The sequence below is a fragment of the Pongo abelii genome, chromosome 3, assembly GCF_028885655.2.
Source record: "Pongo abelii isolate AG06213 chromosome 3, NHGRI_mPonAbe1-v2.0_pri, whole genome shotgun sequence".
NCBI lineage: Eukaryota > Metazoa > Chordata > Mammalia > Primates > Hominidae > Pongo > Pongo abelii.
Window position 1 is genome coordinate 25,458,544 of NC_071988.2, and position 20,303 is coordinate 25,478,846.

General features: G+C 38.0%; 1 protein-coding gene across 11 annotated transcripts in view; it reads left to right on the forward strand.

Annotated features, from left to right (window-relative positions):
- Window positions 1-20,303, forward strand: part of RBPJ (recombination signal binding protein for immunoglobulin kappa J region) — a 114,368-nt gene that overhangs the window by 29,862 nt on the left and 64,203 nt on the right. For 4 of the 11 annotated variants that reach the window (XM_024245747.3, XM_054553792.2, XM_054553793.2 and 1 more), the window contains exon 2: window positions 12,134-12,316. The exons of the other annotated variants lie outside the window; for them this stretch is intronic. In XM_024245747.3, the coding sequence (XP_024101515.1) occupies window positions 12,300-12,316 (17 nt within the window). In that variant the 5' untranslated portion in view covers window positions 12,134-12,299. The remainder of the gene's footprint in view (window positions 1-12,133; window positions 12,317-20,303) is intronic. 11 annotated transcript variants of the gene reach the window in all.

Below are 20,303 nucleotides of genomic sequence, written 5' to 3' on the forward strand. Positions count from 1 at the left end.
TAGCGTACTACAGGCAGCTATTTGTCTTCACAGGAAAAGTAATTGATTTGGGGACCTTTTTGCATAGAGAAAATGAGTAACTCATCAAGTTTCACAGCACTTTTACTTCTAAGTGCTTTACCAGGAGATAAACAACAGACCTCCAGGTGGTATAAGAGATTTTCATGGTTACTCTCTGTCTCATGATGATGTATTGTTTTATAAAAGTAACTATCTATTACATCAGCAGTACTTTGGGCCATTCTGCCTTTAATTTCTTGTCTTGCTAATGTAAGATGGAATGAATGAATGTCTTGTGTGATGGAATTTCAGTACACTTTCTATAGAAATTTGTTTTATTTCGGTTAAAGCAGCTACTTGCATAGCAGATAATGCTCTCACTGTTATTTCATAAAATGCTTTTATTAAAGAAGTCAAGAAGCTCCCTCCATGAAGACAGAGACCTTGTCTTTTTGTTCAGTGCTCTAGCTCTGAACCTACAAGAGTGCCTGTCGTGTAAGACATAATAAATTTTAACTGTGGAATGAATTTGTAGTTGAGAATGTTTTCCTGTAGATACTTTCTTACAAATTTTTATATTTCATTAAGAAGCCAGCAAAGACTATAAACTAAGGTATATTAGAAAAATGGTTTATACTACCAACTTTATGGCAAATTTCTCACACTAGGTAATTTTTCTAATACTAGTTTCCCCACTCTGCCCTATGATCCTCAACAGCTTTTTATGTGCTTATTTATACAGTAATTTGCTCACAGAAAAATACATTTTGGTTTATGTCCGTATGATTCCCCAAGTCATATTTCAGTTTTTCTGCCACTACAGGAAGGACAAGTCTTTCCTCATGGTATTTGGCTACTTATCTTACACTGTTATATAAAATAAACCTTAAAAGAGACATCTGAACATACATAGTTAAATTTAGTGAAGTTTTCCAAAGTACTGAATTGAAAATTATGACTTTAAACCTTGCTCGGGACAAAAAACCTACAACATATAGACATAAGTTAGGTGAACAGTTGATTAAAGGACATTAAGAGGTGAGGATGGAGGGCATATAAGGGAGATAACATTCTAGCAAGAAGAAACAGCAAATGTAAAGAGCCGTAGGCAGAGTATGCCTGGATTAGATGTGGCATGTGAAGTAAAGACAGGATTCAAAGATGATTCCCTGGTTTTTGGCCTGAGCAATGGTAATTACAGGGTTGCCATCATTTAATATGGGAAACAAGTTTTAGGTATGAGGTTGTGAGATGAGGCTACATATAAATGAATGATTTGCTTTTATGGCTTCTGAATTTTGCATGGTGACAGGTTTAAACAAATCTCAGGTTAGCCAATTCTTGGTAGGAAACATGATTTTAACCCACTCATGCCATAGGTTGCAAAATTTTTTTTGTGTGATAGCCTTGGTGATAGCCTTGAGCAGTAGGATATAAATAACTCCCACAAGCTTAGCATTCCAGTAATGGAACACTATATTATATATGTTATATATTATATGTTATATACATTAAGTTTGGGTTACCTGAAAAAATTACTTGAGATTATTTTGCTCTACCTTAATATGCTTAATTAATATGCTAACTCCCTGGCCCATCCTGTGGATTTCAAAAGTATATGTGGAAACATTGTGTACATTAGTGCGTGATCTCTGACACTTGAGGAACATAGATACCTAGAATATTGAGATAGTAAAAGGGAATTAGGGAGTCCTGAAGGCAAATATTCATACTAACAGGAAGAAGACACAGAAGTTTTTGATCACATACTTAGGTCTCCAGGCATCACTTGAGAGAATTTTTCTGAGAATGCTTTGTTTATTTTTTGATGGGGGGTGGGTGACTGGGTCTTGCCCTGTCGCCCAGGTTCAGCTCACGGCAACCTCTGCCTCGCAGGCTCAAGCAATCCTCCCACTTCAGCCTCCCAAGTAGATGGGACTACAGGTGTGTGCCACCACACCTGGCTAATTTTTGTATTTTTTGTAGAGAGAGGGTCTCACCATGTTGCGCAGGCTGGTCTTGAATTCATGAACTCAAGTCTTCTGCCTGCCTTGGCCTCCCAGAGTGTTGGGATTACAGGCCTGAGCCACCGTCCCTGGCCTTGAGAATGCTTTTTATGTTATGAACAATACAGGACAATGGTATCTGTCAAATTAGCTGCTATATATTACTTGTTTTCTCTACAACTATGTATACCTTCCTGTATGAGCTTTCTGTTTTGATAGTACCTTTATGTACTTGGAAATATGTGCATGCCAAATAGGCCTCACTGCTAGTTTTATACAGGTTATGCAGTAGGGTCACTTTCCATGGCTATTAACTTCTAGATGTTCTATTAAGAAACAGTGTGTGCTAAGAGCTGCTTTGGGTCGGGGGGAGGTGTGTTGTTATGGTGGGGAGTTCCCTTTCATACCTACTTTGGGATCACAGTGAACTGACATTGATCTTTGTGTATTTAAATTGTTTTCAATTCAGAGTAGCATTAATGTATACTCCTGCATCCTTGTCCTAATGGTAGCAGTTTTAGCATTATTTTCTCTATATAATGAGAGTTTACCTTACTGTCTTTGTCTATTTGGGCTACTATAACAGAATACCGTAAACTAGGTAGCTTATGAACAATAGAATTTATTTCTCACAGTCCAAGACTAAGGTGCCAGAAGATTCAGTGTCTGGTGAAGGTCCCTGCTGTGGTTCATAGATGGTGTCTTCTAGCTGTATCTACACATGGTGGAATAGGGGGTGAAGGATCTCTCTCAAGCCTCTTTTATAAGGACACCAATCTCATTCATGAGAGCTGTGCCCTTATGACCTAATCACCTCCCAAAGGGCTTCCCTCCTGATATTGTGACGTTAAGGGTTAGGATTTCAGTATACCTCTTATAGGGGGACACAAACATTCAGACCATAGCACTCACATCATTTAAATACTCAATCAAGGCTGGGCGTGGTGGCTCACACCTGTAATCCCAGCACTTTGGGAGGCCAAGGTGGGTACATCACCTGAGGTCAGGAGCCGAGGCGGAGGTTGCAGTGAGCCCAGATCGCGCCATTGCACTTCAGCCTGGGCCACAGAGTGAAACTCTGTCTCAAACAACAACAACAACAACAACAAAAACCTCAAACAAAACCAAACAAAATCTATCCATGGCGTTCCGGTAGGACCATGGGTACTGAAGGTTCATAGGGCTTGTTTTGTCTAATGCCTGCAGAAGTCTGTTATACTGCCATGTAAGTTCTGGGAGGACATTGCTTCTTAGAGACCATTTTCATTAAAATTAAAATCTAATCCAGCATGTAGCCTTCATCATTAATCCATTGTTTTAGTAAGCTTTGTTTTTGTTTTCCGGCTTCTTATGTACTGGTAGCTTTGTTAAATAGTGGAAAGTGTAACAATTCCTAAAAAATCCAGTGGAAAGGAAAGTATAGCAAAACCCGGTGGAAAGTGTAGCAATTCCTGAAGCTACTACATCAGCTACTACTTGCAACAAAGAAAGGCACTTGTGTGTTTTCAGCCTTTTTTCTTAAAATATTCACCTGTTGCTAAGGTTTTTTTCTTTAATCATGAAAAGTTTATTTCCAGTTGCTTCAAAACATTAATATACTAGGAAAAATTGTCTATGAAGTAACATGATTTTCATTTATGTCAACCTCATTCCCTTATTACTAGCTGCCTATGCAGCAGATCACAGCAAGGAAACATACATTATATCAGAACAAACTTTTTGTTTTGATTTGATTTGTTAAATGCATGCAGTGGCAGGTATTTGTTTTTGGAATCAGAGAGACCAGGCTTTGAATTCTGGTTCTGCCACTTAAATGTCTCTTCCTGCAAGTTACTTCACAACTTTAACCTCAGTTTGTGTGTCTATAAAATGTAATTATTATGCCTGTCTCGTAGGTGTGGTAGTAAATAAGTGAGATAATACATTTAAAATATTAGACAACCTTTTTATACTTCAGATGTACTAATAAATCTTATTTGCAATTGTTCTTATAATTCACAGTATTTTTTTTTTTTTTTTGAGACGGAGTCTTGCTCTGTCGCACCCAAGCTGGTATGCAGTGGTGTGATCTTGGCTCACTGCAACCTCTGCCTCCTAGGTTCAAGCAATTCTCCTGCCTCAGCCTCCCAAGTAGCTGGGATTACAGGTGCCCACCACCACGCCTGGCTAATTTTTTTGTATTTTTAGTAGAGATGGGGTTTCACCATGTTGGTCAGGCTGGTCTTGAACTTCTGGACCTCAGGTGATCCGCCTGACTTGGCCTCCCAAAGTGCTGGGATTACAGGTGTAAGCTACTGTGCCCTGCCACAGTATTCTTTAGATCATGAGATAATATATACAGCCACCAGGGACTGTTTTCAGCAAGCTTAATGTTTTCATGTTATTTTTATATCCCTATTTTATTTAAATACAAAATATTTACTAGAAGGCAGGATTTTTGTTTCACCATCAAATATAGATCACAAGGAAAACATACAAAATATAGTAAATTAGAAATCTGTATTTTTATTTATTGGCAAAAAGATTTCTTTTTTTTGTTTTTTTTTTTTTTTTTGAGACGGAGTCTTGCTCTGTCACCCAGGCAGTGCAGTGGTCTGATCTCAGCTTATGGCCACCCCCACTTCCTAGGTTCAAGCGATTCTCCTGCTTCAGCCTCCCAGGTAGCTGGGACTACAGGCTCCTGCCACCACACCCAGCTAATTTTTGTATTTTTAGTAGAGACGGGTTTCTCCGTGTTGGCCAGGCTGGTCACGAACTCCTGACCTCAAATGATCGGGTCGCCTTGGCCTCCCAAAGTGCTGCAATTACAGGCATGAGCCACCGTGCCTGGCCAGCAAAGAGATTTTACGTGGGAAACTGATCAAATATTTACAATATACAGAAACTGTAATTGTATTTAGATTATTGTGATGTAAAGGGGATACAGGCTTTTTTCCTTTGGGTACAAATAGAGATGGACTGTTTTCTATTTAAATGCCATTAAACATTTTTATACTTTTCTACTTTGCCTGTGACATGTAGTGGTTTTTCAGGCTTATATTCTCTCTTCCAGCTCAAAGCTCTCATTTAATGAAATAATTTGAAATAGAACTTCATTTAAAACTTGTTTTTCTTATTTGATTTAATATTGTCTCCTGCCATCTTTTTTTGGTCTTGTTTTCTCTTGTATAGGGTAGAGTGCTGTGGTGAGATCGTGGCTCACAGCAGCCTCAACCTCCTAGACTCAAGTAGTCTTCCTACCTCAGCCACTGCCCACCTCCCCCTACTCCCCCAGGAGCTGGGACTATAGGTGTGTACCATATGGCCGGACTATATATATATTTTATTTTTTGTTGCCTAGGCTGTGTACTAACATTTTTATTCTGAAGTTAAATACATCCCATCTGTGAACTTGTCAAACATCATGTACTGAACTATTTTAAATTCTACTCAGGAGACATTTCTTAAAAACCTATTACAAGGCTAAGTGTGGTAGCTCACACCTGTAATCTCACAAGGCCAAGGTAGGATTACTTGTGTCCAGGAATTTGAGACCATCCTGGGCAACATAGCAAGACTTCATCTCTACCAAAAAAAAAAAAAAAAAAATGGGTGTGGGAGTGCATGTCTGTAGTCCCAGCCACACAGGAGGATCCCTTGAGCCCCAGGAGTTCAGGGCTGCAGTGGGCTATGATCTGTGCTACTGCACTCCAGCCTGGGCAACAGAGCAAGACCCCATCTCTTAAAACATCAAAACCCTAACCCCTCTCCCGCCAACAAAAAAGCCTCATTAACAGATAAGAACTTTGAACACCTTGAGTTATATAAAACATAAGTGAAGACAGTCTGGTCCTTGATAGTTTGTGCCTCATTGGGGACTGCAGGTACACTTACACAAACTGTAAGGAAGAACACCATAGCTCGTATAACAGGCATTTCCCAAGGAGCACTGAGGTACACAAGAAGAGGGAATGGTTAATTCAGACTGGGGATTCCAGTGAAAGCTTCAGGAAGGGATTTCTTCTTCCACCTCTCAGTTTTAAACTTTTTAACTATGTTAGAGGAAGATTAATTCTGGAAATTTGGGGGCAAGAGATTTTGTTAAGGAATACCTGAGTACTGACTGTCCTCTGACCCTCCTGCCAATTCAGGGTGTGGTTCTTGTTAGAGATGAATTTGTTCAAAAACCACGAGTGCCCAATGTTGGTAAACATTCCTTTAACTGGAAGAAAACAGAACATCAGTAGAAAGGTAAGCCTGAGTAGAGTCCCAGTAAGAATGTGGCTATTTTCTCACCTCTGCTAGAGCTGGACCTGCAGAGTGTGTCACTGGCAGCTCTGAGTACTTTTAGCTAGGGAGCTTGTGGCCTACGTAAGTCTGCCAAGACAGGCTGCACATGCGCTTGGGCTCTGTGTAGCTACTGCCGTTCAGCTTAAGTTTTGTATCAGTAGCTAAGTAGAGTCGGAGCTAGATCAGGCCAAATAGACTGGGAGTGAGAAAGTAGGAGGGTGAATCTGTTTAGCTTCTTCCTGTCTGTTTGTAACGCATTTGAAATATTGCACAAATTTCATTTCCTTCCCCAGAGATAACCACTGTTACAAATTTGAATATATTTTCCCAGACAAATTCTTTGTGTACTTAAAAATACATAAAAGTGTATAAATACAGTTTGGGTTTTCTTTATCTTTACTTTTAAAATTTATAATTCTTCTTTAGTTCTTTTCTTAACAGTGTGTATTTAGGGTTGCCCCCCTCATAATTTTGTGTAGTATTCCATATCCATAATATAGTTGTAGCAGTATATTTAGCCAGTTCCCATTTGGTGCCCAACTAGATGTTTTTCTCTTTTAGAAACAACACTGCAGTGAATATCTTCATGTCCCGTATGTTTGAGTATTTTTGTAGGACAGATACTTAGAAGTGAAATTGCTAGTTGCAAGGATATGTGCAGTTATACTTTTGATAGATACTGCCAGTTGTTCTTATGTTTCTTTTATCATATAGCAGTGTCTGAGAATCGAATAGATATCATTCAAAGTTGGAAGGAAGAGGATTCCACATGGAGAAGTGTGCATACAAGCATGGAGGTAGCAGAGCCTGGTGGGGATGGTGAGGAAAAAGGGAGTAAAGAATCTGGTGTAGAGTATGGGAAGCAGAAGGGTCTTGTGAAGGTGAGCCCAAAAGGGTAGGTTAGATCAGACAAAAAAGTATTTTTTAATGTTTTGCTTAGAATTTTAAATTTGAAGAAACAGTGGAGCCCTTTGTAAAGGTTTTAAAACTAGAGCTTTATTTCAAGAAAATAGCTAGTGATAATTGTGAAGGCTAGGCTTTTGAGGATAGGTGATTGACTATAGGACTGTTACAGTGATCCTGTGCTGTAAGGAAGAACTTAATGAAGGCCGAGGCATTAGAAATAAAAGAAAGGCATCAGACTCAAGTAGTGTTACAGAGTTAAAATCAGTTTGTAAGACTTGGCTTAGGATGGGAAGGAAAATGGTTGAATGTTGTGGCTGTCTGGGAGGATGAGTAGTGCCACTTAACGAAGATAGATTCGATTTGTAAAACAAAGGAAATATTTAGAAAATTTGTCAAAATATAAGGAAAAAGGTAAGTTACTATCCACTATTTATGTATCTCATCAGATGTGTTCAGTTTATTTACTGTGGCAAAATATACATAAATAAAATTTACCATTTAAACAATTTTAAATTGTACAGTTTAGTGGTAGTAAGTACATTCACAGTGCTGTGCAACTATCACTACCATCCATCTCCACAGCTGTTTTCATCTGCCTGAACTGAAACTCCAAACCCATTAAATAATAACTCCCCATTGCCCCCCCAGGTCCCTGGTAACCACCATTCTTTTTGTCTCTATGAATTTGACTACTCTAGGCACTTCATGTGAGTGGAATCATGTAGTGTTTGTCTTTTTGCGACTGGCTTACTTCACTTACCATAATGTCTTCAAGGTTCATCCATGTAGCGTTGTCAGAATTTTGTTTCTTTTTAAAGCAGAATAGTATTCCATTCTATGCATATACCACATTTTAAAATCCACTCATTGGTAGGTACACTTGGGTTACTTATGCTCAGGTGTTTTTTGTATGTTTTTGAGGGGGTATTCTTGTGTGTGTGTGTGTGTGTGTGTGTGTGTGTGTGTGTGTGTATTTTTTAATGATCAGAGAGTGAATTGCCTAGTTATTAAAGAATGAATATAATAAAATTAAGTTTGATAAAACTCTACAAACCACTGCACTCTTATATAGATCCATTGTTACAAAATAGTGTTGGTTGTTAAAAGGATGATTACAGAAGACCGTACATTGTACTGTGCAAATATATCATGACCATTGGAAAAATAGCATAAAATATGTATCCTACTAGTAGTAAGTACCATAATGGTCAAAGGTTTAGTATAAAGTTAATAGAAGACCTGAGATTCTTAATATATGGTGATTGGATTATCATAAGGAAGTGTAATAGGTACAAAATTACATGCACTTTGAAGTGTCCAAAACAGTGAAGGTGTAATATATGTTCTAGTCTTTGAGTTCCCACACAGGTGACTTTACTAACATTTCTTTCTGTATTTTAAAAACAGTCCACTCAGTCCAGGTGCAGTGCCTCATGCCTATAAGCCCAGCAATTTGGGAGGCCAAGGCAGGAGAATCACTTGAGGCCAGGAGTTTGAGACCAGCCTGGCAGCATAGCAAGACCCCATCTCTGCAAAAAAAAAAAAAAAAAAAAAAAAGTTAGTGGGGTACCTGGTGCATGCCTATAGTTCCAGCTACTCAGGAGGCTGAGGCATGAGGATTACTTGAGCCCAGAAGGTTGAGGCTGTAGTGAGCCATAATTGTGCCACTGCACTACAGCCTGGGTAACAAAGCAAGATCCCGTCTCTTGAAAAAAAAAAATAGTCCATTCATTTATTCAGGTTTGAGGCAATGGGTTCACTGCTGCCCACTTTCCCAGTTCACTGTGTCATCACTATGTTCCAGATATTGTTCTAAGTGCCTTACATGTATTAAGTCTTTTCCCCCTTCCATTATTTTTATCCCAGTTTTTCAAAAGGAGAAAGTAAGTCACCTAGAAGTTAAGTGGCTTGCCTGAAGTCTCATAGCTAGTGAGTAGAGGATCTAGGAATCAGACCCAGACAATATTCTCTTAAGCTTTGCTGCCACTCTTAACACCTTTGTCAAGGTGCTGTCATAAGTGCTGGAGGTACAGGAATGTACACATCTGAAAATTTTTCTTGATCTGATGGAACATACATATTTATATTTATTAAATGTGTTTTAAAATTTCTGTCCTGACTAAAATGTATAAGTAGACATACAAAAATATGTAGGAAAATTCTATATGTAGTTAGGTAATCATATGTAATTAACATATTACCATGTTATTTCAGTATTATTCAACGAACGTTTCCATTGTATGGGTGTGTCATAATTTAACCATTCCCCTGTGTTGGAAAGAAATACCCAAACCTTTCCTAATAATCAGTATTGCAATGACCATTATAACACCTTCATTATTGTCGTTTCAGATTACTATATGAGGCTGTTTAGAAAAACGTTATTGGCATCTCTAACTACTTTCCTAAAGTTTGTGCTTTAACAGTAGTTTGCTAGTAGTTATTTGATCTCATAATTTCCTAAATATTGTGTGTTGTAAATTCAGTAGTCAAAACCAAAACAAAATAATCAGAATTTAGTCATCAAACAAGTGGGCCTTATTTATGTTAATTTAATTTTTCCGCTTTCAGAGCCTTTGCTCTCCTTGATACTGGCATCACAGTGTATTTTTAGTATATTAATATATACAAAGTTCTGAATTATAAATGTGAATTTTGATGTAAATACAATTCTCAAAATATTAATATAATCCACCAAATAAGTTAATTTTAAAATGGAAAATTGGATATACCAAAAATCATTTTAGATTCTTAATATCATTTAGCAGTGAATGTATGTTTTTCCCTATCCTGCCTGGAAGAGCCATTCCTAAATATTTTCTTCCATTCATTCAACAAATATTTGTGTACCTACTGTGTTTAATGGCATATCAGATATACCTGCCATCATGAACTTTCTATATTTAGCTTATCAATGATATATTTGAAGTACAGTCGTAACATTTTCACATATTTAGTAGTTTCTAGTGCCTATTGTGTTGCGGGCTTTGGTGGTAAAGTGATGATAGGTTTACAGAGATGAAAGACAAAAGTTATACCCTTGGGAACTCACAGCATAGTAAAGGAAGGAGACTGTAGTAACTAGCACGGAAGGAGAATGTTTTCTAGACAGTTTCATAGGTGCTTTTTTCTTTTTTTGAGACAGAGTCTCACTTTGTCACCCAGGCTGGAGTGTAGTTGCGTGATCTCAGCTCACTGCAACCTCTGCTTCCCAGGTCCTGCCTCAGCCTCCTGAGTAGCTGGGACTACAGGCGCGCGTCACTATGACCAGCTAATGTTTGGGGTTTTGTTTTTTTTTTTCTTTTGGTATTTTTAGTAGAGATAGGGTTTCACCATGTTGGCCAGGCTGGTCTCAAACTCCTGACCTCAGGTGATCCACCCGCCTTGGCCTCCCAAAGTGCTGGGATTATAGGCGTGAGCCACCGCTCCCGGCCTCATAGGGTTTTTAATACACATTACTGAAGATAAAAATAGAGTGCAACTAAAGATAAAATAAAGATGTGTAGTTCTGTGAAGGATACATTTGTCTGGAGGAGCAGAGTGTAGGAAACAATGTGATACCCTTTCAGGAGTGAGTGTGTGTGTGTGTGTCACATTCAGAGCCATTAGGTTGTTTTAAGGAGGAATGGGAAGGGGCCAGAGGGATGGACTAATGGGCTCAAATCATCAGTTTGAAAAGATGGTTGTGGCTACAGGCAGAGATTTCATTGGATCAGGTCCCTTGTTTCTGTTCTTCATTAGTTTCTTCCCACCTACTCTGGTAGAGTTCTTTCCTATATATAATTCTGTCACCATTATCAACTTTCTGAAGAGTGACCTACATTTTGTAGTCTGCATTCCCCACAATCTACAGTAAATCTAAATCTTAAAAATACGTAATTTTTTCTGACAGTGGATTGAAAGATTTTCATCAGTTACATCTACTCTTTCAACCAGGAAATAGTTTTGTTTTCTCCTTAGCACATACTTTTTAGCCCTAGCTGGGAAACTTTCGTCTTCATTCTTTACACAAGCTGTTCCACATGCCTAGAGTGGAACAGCTTGTGTAAATCTGTTCTCATCTACTTACTTCCTAGGAAGCTCTTTTTATGGCTTGCGTGTATTAAAAATTTGCCTTATCAGTCATCCTAAAGTAATTTAAATTGCTTTATGACAGTAAATGAATATATTTATTGATCAGTTACCAGTTTTACTTTGTGTAGCTTGAGTGTTCTTTCTTGTAGCTACATGATGCCACATTGGTGGTAAAAGCAGTGTGAATTCTTAGTAGATTTAAAATGTGATACATACACTTCTTACTATACCATTTCTAAAAATGAAATATTTTTTATGTTTTTATGTAAGAAAGGTGGGGTGGGGTTAGGAGGAAAGGAACAGATACCTGCCAAGTCAATCACAGAATGGCAGTAAAACTTGATGGTTAGCCGTCTGTCTGTTCATTTTTATGAATGCTACTATAGAAGTAATCTTTAGAAACTGGAGCTGTTCTCAGTTTAATGACGTCCATGGAATTAACCGGGTTCATTAATATCAGCATCAGGAAGAGCACTGTTTGAAGGATCCCCTGCCTAGTCTATTAATCAGTTTCCTTTTAGACAGGTGTACAGGTGATTTCTGGCCCTCATTCACAGAATAGAATAGTGGTCGTCGAGAAGCAGACCTAGCACCTATCAAGTCTTCAGACCAGTCTTTTAAGTAATTTTTATTCCTTGAGAAGAAAATTGAAGAAACAATTGGGGCAAAGAGATTTGTGGGGTTTTACTAGAACTCGATAAAGCAAGGACTGTCACTCTATTCCTCATTCATATGAGGGTTCACATTAAAAATGACAGTGTTACACAGTGGTAGCAGCAGCTTTTTTGTTTTTCTTGGTTATGGCAGCAGTTAACACAGTGCACTAGCAGTTTAACATACCAACACTTAAGGCCTTATTTTTTGTTTTTGTTTTTAAGTCATTGAAATTATGAGACTATCATTCAAATGGAAGCATTATAGTTCTTCGGAACCATTATGATCTCAAAAGGAAAGGAGAATGATACAGATACACTGGCTGAGGTGTTTTGAGGTGCATCGAAGTGTTCCAAGCTGTGACTTACCTTAACATGTTCTTGAAGTACCATGGCGTGGATTAAAAGGTATGCTTTAGAAATCTCCCAGTGACCCCAAGGTCATGGATAGAATGAACACTCATGATTCTGTTTTTAGTTAATGCATATTTAAGATATTCTGTATTTAGTTATTGCATATTTAAGATATATAACTTTTGATTATATATGTGGTTATGGATTTATGGTAGTATTTTTTGTTACAAAAACCCATGGATTTTCTTTTTCCTTTATGATATATGGTTATGGAGGATACTGTAAGTATTTTCCCTAAGTTTTTATAGTAATGGGCTGTAATTTCATTCACCAAATAGTTTAGGGATTATTCATGTATTACTCTGTAATTATCTTTTACATCATAGACTAGTTCTCTACAGAACTGTCATTTTATGGTAGCCTGAACAGGAAATAGTTGGATGAAGTCTTCAGTTGGGGTACTAATTTGACCGAACAAAACAGTTTTTATTTGGGCCATTTAGTACAGTTTTTTCTTTTCCAAAGAATTTTCACTTAAAGGATAATGAGTTATTTATTTATTTTGTATTTTTATTTATTTCTTTCTGAGATGGAGTCTTGCTCTGTCGTCTAAGCTGGAGTGCAGTGGCACTATCTTGGCTCACTGCAACCTCCGCCTCCTGGGTTCAACCAATTCTTCTGCTTCAGCTTCCTGAGTAGCTGGAACTACAGGCACTCTCACCACTATACCTGGCTAATTTTCGTATTTTTAGTAGAGACAGGGTTTCACCATATTGGCCAGGCTGGTCTCAAACTCCTGACCTCGTGATCCACCCGCTTTGGCCTCCGAAAGTGCTGGGATTACAGGCGTGAGCCACCGCGCCCAGCCTATTTATTTTTTTGTTGAGACCGAGTCTTGCTCTGTTATCCAGGCTGGAGTGCAGTGGCACGATCTTGGCTCACTGCAGCCTCCGCCTCCTGGGTTCAAGCAATTCTCCTGTCTCAGCCTCCCGAGTAGCTGGGACTACAGGCGCCCGCCACCACGCCCTGCTCATTTTTGTATTTTTAGTAGAGATGGGGTTTCACCATATTTGTCAGGCTGGTCTCGAACTCCAGGTGATCCGCCTGCCTCAGCATCCCAAAGTGCTGGGATGACAGGCATGAGCCACCACGCCTGGCCAAAGATGAGTAATTTAAAAAATTAATATTGTGATTATTATTTATTTAACAATGTATGTATGCAGTTATTCATGTGTTTGTGGTATATAGTTTTGCTGTTACTTGTGGTTACTAGTATAGTAATTCTAGTCTTCATAATACCTACTTAAAAACTTTTTAAGTTTTTATTTTTATAAAATTTTGAGTGATGTAATGAAAATTTTCTTAATTATACGAAATCTTGGAAACCTGACTTTTGTACTGTGTGTTTGGTATTAAATGTTCTTTTTAAAGAGTGGTAGAAGTGAGTGAAGACTGCTGAATTCATTAATGTTACATCAGATTCAGAACTCTCTTTTAGGTAATAAAAGAAACAATATTGGAAAGACAGGTTTAAATCAATCATGGGTAGATAAGTGTAATAGAAATACACTGGTATAGTCCATGATTTTTGTCAGTTAATCTACCTTAATGTTAAAATCCTTTTGGTATGTTAGCAGTTATATTCTTAATGGAATTTAGTTGTTAAAATAAGATGAAACTGCTTTATATTAAACTCTAGTCTATAATGACAGTGACCTAATCAAGTTCCAAGATAGAATCATCTGCTTATTAGCCAAGGCAATTAATCGGTTCAATCAGGAATTTTATGTCTGATGGGACAGAATAGTATCCACCCTCCAAAAAGATATTCTTGGACATAATGGTTTCAGGATAGTGTTCAATGTGTTGTTTACAAAATTGTTTCTTTATAATACTTGCTATCTCAACTTTAACATTTCTTTTTGGGGTAGCACTTGAGAATCCATTTGTTTTGTTTTAACTCCACAGAGGTTTTTGATGTACAGCTAGAGTTGGGAAGTCCTGTTCTCTTTGGAAGACTTTTTTTTTTTTCTTTTTCTTTTTCTTGAAATGGAATCTTGCTCTGTTGTCCAGGCTGGAGTGCAGTTGTGTGATCTCGGCTCACTGCAACCTCTACCTCCCGGTTCAAGCAATTCTCCTGCTTCAGCCTCCCCAGTAGCTGGGATTACAGGCACGAGCCACCATGCCCAGCTAATTTTTTGTATTTTTAGTAGAGACGGGGTTTCACTATGTTGGCCAGGCTGGTCTCGAACTCCTGATCTGCCCATGTCGGCCTCCTGAAGTGCTGGGATTATAGGTGTGAGCCACCGTGCCCGGCCTTCAAGTCTTTATAGCTTTGTGGTTAAGAGCTTACTTAGATCCTGGGGTCACCTCACCTGCATTTCAAGTCTAATCCTTCCCTTGTTATTGTGACAAGTTCTAAGAGTGACTTGAAAAAACCCATAAATTTATATATTAGAAAAATAAGCATATTGTTATATAATTATATAATATGATTTTTATATAGATAATTATATATATACACACAGTGCAGGTTTGGGCATGTAGGAAGCCAGTGCCAGATTAAGTGTGGATGATTATTAAATGCCAGATTAGATTTTTTTTTTGTAGAGGGTGCGCTATTACATTTTTCTTACCCTGACTGAGAGTCTTGTACTTTTCTATGCTATTCCTAGAGTAAAATAAGCCATCACTATTTGACTGATGTTTTCAATTTTTTGGGCTTTTTCTCGTCAGTGAAAGAAGGGGGCCACTGGAGTCTGCTACTTTATCCACGATCATCTTATCCTGCTGGGGTGATTTGTGTGTTTTCTAAAGCTGTGTTTTTCAAATTGCAGGCTTCAGCACATTCATGAGTGGGTCAAGAAATAAATTCAGTGGATTATGACCAGCATTAAAGCATGTATTAGCATAGAAAATAAAATATCAGTGCATTGAATATAGAAAAGAATGTATTTCTTAAAACTTCTGTTTAGTTTTATCAAAAGATTGAAATAAAATATATCCACATTTATGTGGATATTGTTTAGTTCCACTAAGTGTATGTTTCCCTTAGTCATAGACATCCCTTAAAAGTGGTATTAGTTTTATATTATTTTGCCTTCTGAGAGGAAGTGACCAGCATAAGTTTCGGTATGCTTTCTAATGGTATGCCATATCCTCTACATTACTTTCAAGGGTCCTCCTACCATCTTTTACTTTTATTTTTTGAAGTAAAGGTTATTAGAGAATATCTAAGAAATAGAGAGTAGAAGAACATAGCAGCAGTGGCTTTTGAGTAACATTAACCAAGGCTGTTTTATTAAGTAGAGTGATGTAGTATCTTGCCCCTTGGCATGCATTGTGATGGTTATCGACTCATAGATCAGTGGTTTTCAAACTGCCAGTGGTAGCACACTCTGGAATCAATTTAGTAAGTTGCTGCCTCCCGTGAACCCCCTACCCCCCAAATGAAACAGAAAAGAACAAAATAGAAAATGTTATGAATATATCACACAATATATACCTTTCTAAAACTTCTGTGTCAGTGGCATGTGTATGTATGGGATTGCAGAGACCTAATTTCTAGTGTTATCAACTGGAAAACTATGAAACTCAGTCTAATAAATTCATATTGCCAAGCTGACCTCAGCCACAAAAGCTTCAGATATCTAAGACAAATATTACCAGATCAGTAGTTTTGTTTTTTTTTTTAATCTCTGATGATAGAGAACAGTTAGTTTGCTGTAAAACTTTGGTTTTGTTTTTTTGTTGCTGTATTGTTTTGTGATGTGTATGTGTTTGTTTGCCCTGGTAAATATATATATTTATTTATTTTTATTTATTTTTTTGAGACGGAGTCTTGCTCTGTCACCCAGGCTGGAGGACAGTGGCGTGATTTCGGCTCTACTGCAACCTCCGCCTCCTGGATTCAAGTGATTCTTCTGCCTCAGCCTCCTGAGTAGCTGGGACTACAGGCACATGCCACCATGCCTGACTAATTTTTTGTATTTTTAGTAGAGACGGGGTTTCACCGTGTTAGCCAGGATGGTCTCAATCTCCTGAACTCGTGATCTGCCTGCCTCGGCCTCCCAAAGTGCTGGGATTATAGACATGAGCCACCACCCCCAGCCTGTCTTGGTAAATATTTAAAGGTTCATATGTAGGAAATTTACAATACATCCTAGTTGTGGAGGGATTTACCCTTGCTTTGCATTGATGGAAGAGACTCATGCAGTTTAAAAAAAATACAAATAGGCCGGGCGTCGTGGCTCTCGCCTGTAATCCCAGCACTTTGGGAGGCCGAGGCAGGTGGATCACAAGGTCACGAGTTCGAGACCAGCCTGGCCAATATGGTGAAACCTCATCTCTACTAAAAATACAAAAATTAGCCAGGCATGTCGGCGGGTGCCTGTAATCCCAGCTACTCGGGAGGCTGAGGCAGGAGAATCTCTTGAACCTGGGAGGTGGAGGTTGCAGTGAGCTGAGGTCGCGCCACTGCACTCCAGCCTGGGCGACAGTGTGAGACTCTGTTTCAAAAAAATAAATTAATTAATAAAAAGAAAATACAAATAAAATGATGATGCACACTAAAACCTATCAGTTCAGGCCGAGTGCAGTTGCTCACGCCTGTAATCCCAGCACTTTGGGAAGCCGAGGTGGGCAGATCACCTGGGGTCAGGAGTTCAAGACCAGCCTGGCCATGTGGCAAAACCCCATCTCTACTAGAAATCCAAAAATTAACCAGATGCGGTTAATCTCAACTACTTGGGAGGCTGAGGCAGGAGAATTACTGGAATCTAGCACACGGAGGTTGCAGTGAGCCAAGATCATGGCACTACACTCCAGCCTGGGCAACAGAGCAAGACTCTTGTCTCAAAAAAATAAAAAATAAAACCTCTCAGTTTCATTTTTTATATGTTAGGACTTGTTTCTATAACAGGTGCTTCTTCAATTCAGAAGGCAAATATAAAATTTAAAGTTGCAATAAATTAAGCATAAATCAAATACATTACAAATATTGAAGGCAGTTAAATGTTCAAATGTTAAAGCTTCTGTTTTTGTGAAGATTTCAGTAACATTTAAAATTTTATTTTTCTTGGATCAGTTCCTGTGCCTACTGCAGTGTCCTCATAACAGCAGATGTTTGCTTTATAGATTTATTGAGGATGATCACAGAGTTTCTAGTGAATATTTTAAAATAAATAAGGCTTCAAAGCAGGGTGGTATCAGCATATGTATATTTTAAGATTGTCTAAAATATAGTTTCTTTCTCCTTAGAAAACAGTGAAAGGATGAAGACTTCTGGTAAATTGTTTTACAGCAGTGGAATTTGTACATTAGTTTTCTACACTTGGGAGTTGAAAAATGGAAGAATTATTTGCCAAAAGAGAAGGACAAAAGATAATACGCATAATTCATCTTTTTCTGCAAGTTCTTGGAAATTTAGTCAAAGTACATAGTTCAGTTCTCTGAATTGGGCATGATATGCTCCTCAGAAATCATGTTTTGAAATTACAGAAGATAAATAACCTCTCCCAATCAGTGTGTTAACTACCCTGATGATGGTTGCTTGTCTTTGTACAGATGTGTGCAGGCATACATCTTTAGTGGTGGAGGCAGTAAATGAAAACATATGGATTCAGAATATGGAAGAGTTGAATTCATTTTTTTCTATTGCTTTGTTTCACCAGATTCCCCCTATTCCACATTAACCCCTTGTCTTCTCCCAGATTATCCAACGCTTCCTACTCTTTTCCATAGCGTTGTTTGGCTTTTTGGCATTATAAGAGGATTGCTTTTTTTTCCCCTTAAGTTATGTTTACTCACTTCATTGTCACTGCTTTCCACCTCATGCTGGTTATCCTGTTGGAAGCACAAGGTTTTATGTTGTCTCTCTGTGGAATTTGTTTCTTCAAAGCTTTGTCTCTTTCCTTTGGTTGTCATCATGCATGATAGCAGCTTGTATTCTTTTTCTTTGGTAAATTTCTCCTCCTAGAGTGTACTTTAGAAGGAAACTAAACTGCATTCTAGTTTAGTTGGCCCCAAACTGAGATCAGTAGCCAGAGATGGCACCCAAGGGTGATGCGGGGATTAAAAATGCCTGTAGAAGTGTTGGTGGCAGCAGCTAAGCAGCTAGATTAATCAAATGTGCATGAAATTTAACTTTAAATAAACTCCTTTGTTGTTGAATTTTCTGTGGAAAAACTAACTTGAGTGAGAAATTCTAGCCCTGGGGCAGGGATAGGCCAGAGATAAGTAACACAAATATGCTTATAAAATGGGGGTGACTGGGTGCAAGCAGAACACACTGAAAGCATTCATATTTGAAGTAAACAGTCACTATCTCTGTAGGGAGCCAGTTGTCAATCCTTGGTCTACTTTCCAAATCTATTCTTTCCCCTACCCTCATTAGCAGATTTTGCTTATTTTGTTGACTCCTATAACTCCATCCCCTGGGACAGTGAATAGTCATAACAGGTATTCAGCAAATATTAGTCAAATGAATGAACTTTTGATACTACTAGGTTTTTAAGACATGCATCTATCTTGTCATGGCAGAACAGGTCATACTCTTATTTACCAACCTCTTAATTTACGAACTGAGAGAATAGCTAGATATATGAGAAGGTAATCTTATTTTGAAATGATTTCAATTTCTAGAAATTTGTCATCGCTGAACTCTTGTGAGGTGGGGATTGGTACATCTGAAGGCCAAGAATATCTGAGTGTGTTATGCTAACATTGAATCAATATTGCACTTACAAGATTTCCCTTACCAAATCAATGATTTACCCAGTCTTCACAACAGCTCTGCAGATTGCTAACAATTAACATTCCTATTTTACAGAGATGGAAGCTCTAGGATAACTATAAAAGTGTTGGGATTTTTTCTTTGTTTGTTTTTGTTAGAAAAACCTGGATTTTGAGGAAGCAAAATGTGGAAAGAGTTTATGTAATAATTCACCAGATTTTTCTCACAGTGGTAGATATCCAAGTGTGAGATTATTTGATTGTGATCTGTGCTCGTATTCCACAGAAGAAAAGCTCTGTATTTCAACTAAAACATTTCCATATTTGGGACTGACCAGATTTGGTTTGTTAGGAGGTGGACAGTTGCCCTTTTATGGCCACTAGATACTCCATTGCTCTCTTTTATTTCTCTTCAACTTGGTGACTGTGACACTCCCTCAGACAATCTTTTCTTTCTCTTTTTATTCACTGCTCTTTTGTACTCCAGTATTCTCTGCTTTCCTCCCTCTCTCTTCCCACCTTCCAGCCCCTTTCTCTCTCTTCTCCTCCCATTCCTCATTTACATGCAGCCTGAACAAACAAAAGAGTTTGCTGTACATTCTGCCTGTAAAAGAATAGTATGTGAACATTGCTTTTGAGTCAGTGAACTGGTCAGGTCAAGTGAGAAGTTATCTGACCAACAAGGATCAAGTCAGGAGGATGCTGGGAAATAGCATAAATCTTAGATCTTAGGAGATTGTCCAAAAAGGAGAGAGCTGATCCAGGATGAGTAGTAGTTTTCAGAATAAAGGCCTTGTCGAATATAATAACTGGACCAGTGGTTTTCATTTTGGAGAAATGCTAGAACCAAACCAAAACATTGATAAATAGTAGGAAAAATTCATGGTTAGAATGACTCCCTTTCAACTTGATTTTTGTTCCAAAGTTCAAATTTTTACTTAGAATTAAGGTTTTCTTTTCAATCTGAAATTCTCCTTTATATCCTGAGCTCCTAACATTTTAAAAGCACAGATAATCAATTTGTTAACTAATAACATTATGTTTAATAATGTCATTATTTTCTTTAACACAGTGGTATATTATTGTTATTACAGTAAAGAATTGCCTGGGTGTAATTGCTGGAGACCTGAACATGGTGTATCATATTTTCCGATCAATTAGTTTTAGACTCAACAAAACTACATCAGGGAATTTATAAGGTGTATTGAGAGACTCCCATTTAGATCTTGATACCACTTCTTTATAGAATCTTTCAAAAATGTGGATTATCACTTCTTTGAAGTGGCAACATGCTTCATTAAAGAACATT